At 38.3% G+C, this 6,158-nt stretch overlaps 1 protein-coding gene across 1 annotated transcript; it reads right to left on the minus strand.

Annotated features, from left to right (window-relative positions):
- Positions 1-1,223: 1,223 nt before the first annotated feature.
- Positions 1,224-4,008, minus strand: LOC126994220 (uncharacterized). The gene is made up of 3 exons (XM_050853504.1): positions 3,876-4,008; positions 2,191-2,280; positions 1,224-1,406 (listed from the first exon to the last, which is right to left on the minus strand). The coding sequence occupies exons 1-3, from the start codon at positions 3,981-3,983 to the stop codon at positions 1,224-1,226; spliced, it is 381 nt and encodes a 126-aa protein (XP_050709461.1). The 5' UTR covers positions 3,984-4,008.
- Between the last annotated feature and the right edge of the window lie 2,150 nt (positions 4,009-6,158).

A 6,158-nucleotide genomic window follows, 5' to 3' on the forward strand; every position in this document is an offset into this window, starting at 1 on the left:
CATTACTTACATTGCTGGCTGTGGTTGGAGTCCCTCCCATGACAAAAAAGTAATCCCCACTTTCCTCAGTTTCAATCTTTGATCTCATGAATTTCAAATACTTCTGATAATAGGAATTTTCAGTTTCAGTGAGGACCAGGTTTGCTTCATCATGAGTGAAACTTGTTTTATGTTTTCCAATGCTGATGACCACGCGGTCTTCAATGCGTTCTCTTTGGAGAAATTCACTGACCCGTGGCTCTGCAAAACACCTCCTCTTTTGCATTTTTATTAGTCCATAAATATCAAAATATTCCTTACCAATGAAATGTCATTTCTTTTTGGTACATATTTGTCATCAAGTTGTTCTATTATTTTCACTGCTCCTTTATATTCTTCTGATGAATAGAATTTATCTAATTTATCACTATTTAACAACAACTGCTCTTGTTCTTTTCTCTTACACCTTTTTCCTCTCCACACATTTGTAATAGCTACAGGACCACCCAGGCATAATGTTGCATAGGTGTTCTGCATCTGTGACCTCAGATTCAGAAAGGGGTTTCCTTTCTCTTCTTTGAAACGTATGCAAAGAACTTTTCAGACTAGCGAGGTATGTTATTATTGTTTGTGATTTCCAGTCTTTTCAGTTTTTTCTTACCAAAGTACTTCCAAAGTTTTTCTTCCACCAGTTCTTCTTGTACATTATTTGCCTCTAGATCTGCTATCACTATTTTCAACCTGCCTATGTTATATGATATTGTTTTCATTTCTAGTGACCCTCCAGCAGGACCTTTCAAAAAATTTCATAGTTAAGGAGGATTTCTTTCCAATATGTACTAACAACATCACTATTGTCTGTGTAGTCTATCTCTTCTTCATCTGTACTGCCTGTACCAGAACTCAATCTTTGCTTTACTTTATCTTGTAACTCAAATTCGGTATTTTCTAGTGGGGTGTTCTCAGATGAGGCTTGGGAATAGAATGCTTCAGGTTGGAGGCATATCCCATGCACCCTCTTCATGTGCTGACCCAATCGAGTAACCTGTGCATAGCAGTTCTTGACTGTACACGTTTTCCTAACTTTTCTTGTAAAGAGCCCTCTGTATTTTCTTGTTCCCATGATGCATGATATTTTTTTAGCTCTATCTGTGGACCATCCATGTACTCTCACTAGGTGGCGAGGCAGGTGAACTAGTTTTTTTGCATGCTGGGCAATTAGATTTTTCCTCTGCTTTTTACTGTTAGGAAAGTACATCTACTAATCCATCACAAGGCAAGACCTCTGCCGAGTTCTCAACATTTAGAATAATCTCCTGGGGCTTCGGGTCTTCAATTGGGAGAAAAGTTTCTTCAGGTTGATAGACTGTTTCAAGGGTAGCAGCAGAGGCCTCAGGTGGAGCTAGCTCTTCAACATTTACCTCCACCTGCGGCATAATTCTGATTAGTCATGTAAAGTCACATTTGAATCAGGGTATGAAATAGGACATACTGAAAGAGCAAAACCTGTCCAGTGATTGGTGTGATGGTTGGGTATATTATTTCAAAAACTTAATAAAATCAAGTATAATTACACATAGGAGCATAATTATAAATAATTCAAGTATAATTATGGAACTATAATTATACTTACATTGTAAAATTGTAAATGAGGTGCAATATATTAGAAGGCTATTGTTTAAATGAAACTTTGGTAACTATGGTAACAGTAGCTATCAAGTGCTAACTACTAAGCAAGATTGATTATAAAGTGATTTTATTTTCAAATTATATATTGATTCCCTGTTTTAATGCATGAAAATTAAATTACGTTAAAGGAGTTTAAGCCCTCAAGTTTTACTTTTTAAGTGTGAGTAATAAAGGAAATCTAGAGATGGTATAAATTAGTCAAATAACCATAAAATATTATGTGATTCGCATAGTTGGTTTTGGCAGCAATGGGAAAGAGTCACATTCATTAAGCTCAAGGAACTCCAGGAAGTTGCAAGTGTAGATAGCTGAAGAGTGGTCATCTGCATACTTGAGCATTGTGCCTTAATGAGAATGAACCCACTAACAAATCTGGGACTTGAACCTGCACTCATGGCTTAGTAACTATGAAGTGCTAACCACTAAGCAAGCTTGATTATAAAGTAATTTTATTTTCAAATTATATATTGATTCCCTGTCAGTGAGGGGCCTGGACTCAGCAACATCTAATTATTCATTTACCTCCACATGCTGGCTTGGGAGATATGTCCTGTGGTCATTTATTTTGTCACTGTGTGGCTCGCAGGAATGGGATCTTGACTTCATTGATACCTGCAAATTTTATTTAGGTTAGTTTCATGGTTTTCTGGATAAGATTGCATTTAATTGTGTGGTAAAAACAATGCACATCCTTTGAAACTATTAAAAATAATACATCCATATGAAAATTTTACCATATATATATATATATATATATATATATATATATATATATATATATATATATATATATATATATATATATATATATATATATATATATATATATATATATAATGCTTTAAACCCAAGAACTTAAAGTATGGGAGGAAATATTTGTAAATTAAGAGAAATTATGCTATAATAACTCAAGAGTTCAATTGTGTTAATGAAAGGATAAATTCTAAGTGTTAACAGCTAACAGAGTCAGGCATAATAAATTTATAAAATGTTATGTTGTGTTTAAATGCTAGAAGCTGTACGGTATTAATAATATTTTTTCATTATCATTACTAACTATGATAATAATGGGAATAAATATTTCTGACTGCAACAAAATAAGTAATACAAATACAGAAAAGATAATTTAAAATTGACTATGGTCAGTTTGGCTTTAGGTTGGGGAGACCTACAACTTCAGCAATTTACAGTTAATATGGAAAAAGATTGTATCATGCTTAGGGTAGGTATATGTCAGAGTACTATGTGATGCTGTAAGATGGGCTTTTTGAAGGCAAAGAGAACCAGAAAGATTAGTGAAAATGGTTGAGAAAATTTGTGCTGTCTGAGTAGCAGGAAACTCAGCTGAAACAGGAGTGTGCCACTGTGTCACTTCTACGAAAGGATAAGGAGAGGTATACCAGGGAACTTTGCTGAGGATGTTGAGAGTAGTCTAAGGCTAACAACCTTCAGCCTGCCTACTATGTCTTTAAGAGGTTTTGCTCTAAATCCACAACATGGAAGAGGCCTGTCCAAAAGAGTATTAATAAAATTTTGCTTGTTAAAAAATGGAGGTGTACAACGCTTTGTCTTTTAGTAGCAATAAAATTATAATACACAGTAGTAAAGATAAGCATTTCCAGAGCCTTGGGCTTAGGGCTACCCTCTGGGTTGACTCTAGAGTGCTCACCTCCATTCCTGCACACCAAGTTTGAGTTCCAGCAGGTTCATTGACAAAATTTGAATATTACAAAGATAAAACCCATGTGTTTACAAGTATCTATCAGGACAAGGCATCAGAGAGGTGGCAGCGTAGACCTACACTTAGACCTGCAGGTCCAGGAAGGGAAAAGGAGTTGCCCCGAGACTGTAGGATACCTCATGTTCTCTCAGAGAGTGGTGAGCTTATCAAGGAAGAAAATAAATTTTAGACTATCATAAATACATGTAAATTGCTCTTAGGAGGAGGGGAAAGAAATGTAATTCAAAGTAGTAGTAGAGGTAAGCATTTTCATAGTTTTGGGTCTTGGGCTACCATTTGGGTCAACACTAGAGTGCTCATCTCCTATTTATTTCTGTAGTTTTCCTGGCAGGAGCTCCATTGAGAAAATTTAATTCTTATGAGTATCTTCTGAGGCATCAGATAGTTTGAGTGGAAATAGACTTTTTAGTATAAAAAAAATATTTGTGTAGAATGTACTAAGACAATAATGCAAAATCATACTCACCTTTATAACAGTCTTCGGCATGTTATAAGGTGCACTTTTAGGCAGCTTCATGGCTAAACCTGAAAGAGGTTTAGTTGAAAGATCCAGGGGACATAGTTGTTCAGCCATCCTTTGTTTATGGTTGAACAAAGCCCAAACTTCTAAACAGTCTTGGTCAACAAATCAGTCAAGCTGTTTGTCCCAGTAACCTGTAAATAAAGAAGGAATTAATTTGACATAAAACACAACACAAATGATGAAACCAAACCTGAACTATAATTAATTGTAGAATAGCACAACCCCTATAAAAATTTGTTATCCATCTACAGTAAAAATGAGCTATTACATACAAGGGAGGGGCTCCTTCCCCTTGACCCACTACTTCATAACTGTTTCCCTCTCTATCACTAAGAAGCTCCCTGTTGGATAAGTGGGGTTTTAGGGTGAGGGGAACATAAGTGAACGAACTTATCTATCTATACCTTTTAAACTGTTTATAAAGGCTGTCTTCACACACTGTGGGACATAGAGCTAGATGGGCAGTGGCATTGGTTATAATAAAGGGACACCATGGAGAGGACAGTTGTTTATTTATTTAATTTTTATTTGTGTGGGCACCAGGCATAGTAAAATTATAGGGGGCCATGAAACACTGAACACAGGTACAAGGTTGCTCAAACTCACTTAGGTCTATCAGTCTGGAGAATTCCCTGCCTGATCAGGTTGTTGCTATGGAGTTTATCTCATTCTTCAAATCAGCTCTATATTCCTTTACCATTTCCAAGACTAACCCCTAACACATCTTCCCTCCCTGCCTTCCTTCCTTGTTATCAATTTAACAATTTCCTTTTAATCACTACAGTGACTACACACTTCAAGTATTACTCCTAGCACCAATAAACTCAGGCCATATATAATTATTTCTGCATAAGGTACATAGTTCAGTCATATATCCCTTAACGCTACTAATTGACCCTACTAATAATGGACTGGCATACCTGCAGATTGGTGCTACCCTATTTTAAAACATTTAACTTCTTCATACTTGCTTGAAAGGCCTTAACAAGGTGGGGGAGCTACCTCCACGCCCATAGAGCTAGAAACTAAGGTAGAATGCTGTGATACTTGAGTGGCGTGGACGGTACAAATGACTGTCATGGGAACCAACATTTATATTCTCTACATGTCCATCTCCTGTGTGGTTGCGTTGGTTTTACTATTATGAAAGCATGCCTGCAGGGGAAGCGTGACATGCGGTGGCTTATTCAGTACAATGACGGTCATGGGAGCTAACCGACAATCTAAATCCTGAATTATCGTCATGTTCATCTCCTCCAAGCGCCTCCGTGGTGCAGTGGTCAGCATGTCTGGCTACGAATATGCGGGCCCGGGTTCGAATCCCGGCCTGGGCAGTCGGCGCACAGCCCACCCAGCTGTTCATCATCCCTTTCGGGTTGGTCGATAAATGGGTACCTGGGGAAACCTGGGGAAGGTAAACTGTGGATATCCCGGATGTCATACCAGCCCTGTGTCCCGGGATAGCGGGTTCTTACCCACCACAGGCTCCAAGGGCTAATGGGACGGAGATGGGCACCGCAGCTATGCGCAGCCACTGCGTATGCACCCACTTTACCTTTACCATCTCCTATGAGTTCATCTTCATTCTATCACTACGAATACACAGTAATTATGGGTGACTTACCATAGTTTTTACTGCTGAAGATATGCATGAAGAAGGCGTAATGGCGGCCACCGCGTGGCAGGAACAGCGCTGCAACAATTTCTCGGCTTGTGATTGGCTCGCTGAAAATAGTAGCTGGAACCTCGACAAAACGATACTGAAGTGCAGGTCGCAACACATCAAATCTGAGGGTGGGTGCGAAAGCGCAACGCGGTACTAAAGCGCAGTGTTGCGATACTAAAGCGCGAGGGGGTGGTTCCAAAGCGCAGACACCCCATAAAAAGTCACGAAAGCGCATTTTTCCTCCAACCAAAGCGCATAATGAAATCTACAACAACAACAACAACAACAACAACAACAACAACAACAACAACAACAACAACAACAACAACAACAACAAGAGCAAGAACAAAAATAAGAACAAATTTTGAAGAAGAAAAAGAAGAAAAGGAAGAAAAAGAAAAAGACGAAAAGGAAGTCCAACAACAACATCAACAACAACAACAACAGCCAGCGAGAGCATGGGTGTAAGCCTGGAGGTAACAGTACAACACACTAACAATCACCTACACCCAAGAAACGTCAAACTAATACAAACACGAAAACAAGGAATCCCCAAGAGG

The sequence above is a fragment of the Eriocheir sinensis genome, unplaced genomic scaffold (assembly GCF_024679095.1).
Source record: "Eriocheir sinensis breed Jianghai 21 unplaced genomic scaffold, ASM2467909v1 Scaffold75, whole genome shotgun sequence".
Classification (NCBI taxonomy): Eukaryota; Metazoa; Arthropoda; class Malacostraca; order Decapoda; family Varunidae; genus Eriocheir; species Eriocheir sinensis.

What these genes read in the sequence shown, in the direction of transcription:
- LOC126994220 (XM_050853504.1), bottom strand. Translation starts at nt 3,983, where the DNA reads ATGGCTGAACAACTATGTCCCCTGGATCTTTCAACTAAACCTCTTTCA. An exon ending in TGCCGAAGACTGTTATAAAG is followed by an intron (nt 2,281 to 3,875) that starts GTGAGTATGATT and finishes TAAAATTTGCAG; the next exon opens with GTATCAATGAAGTCAAGATC. An exon ending in TCCCAAGCCAGCATGTGGAG is followed by an intron (nt 1,407 to 2,190) that starts GTAAATGAATAA and finishes ATTATGCCGCAG; the next exon opens with GTGGAGGTAAATGTTGAAGA.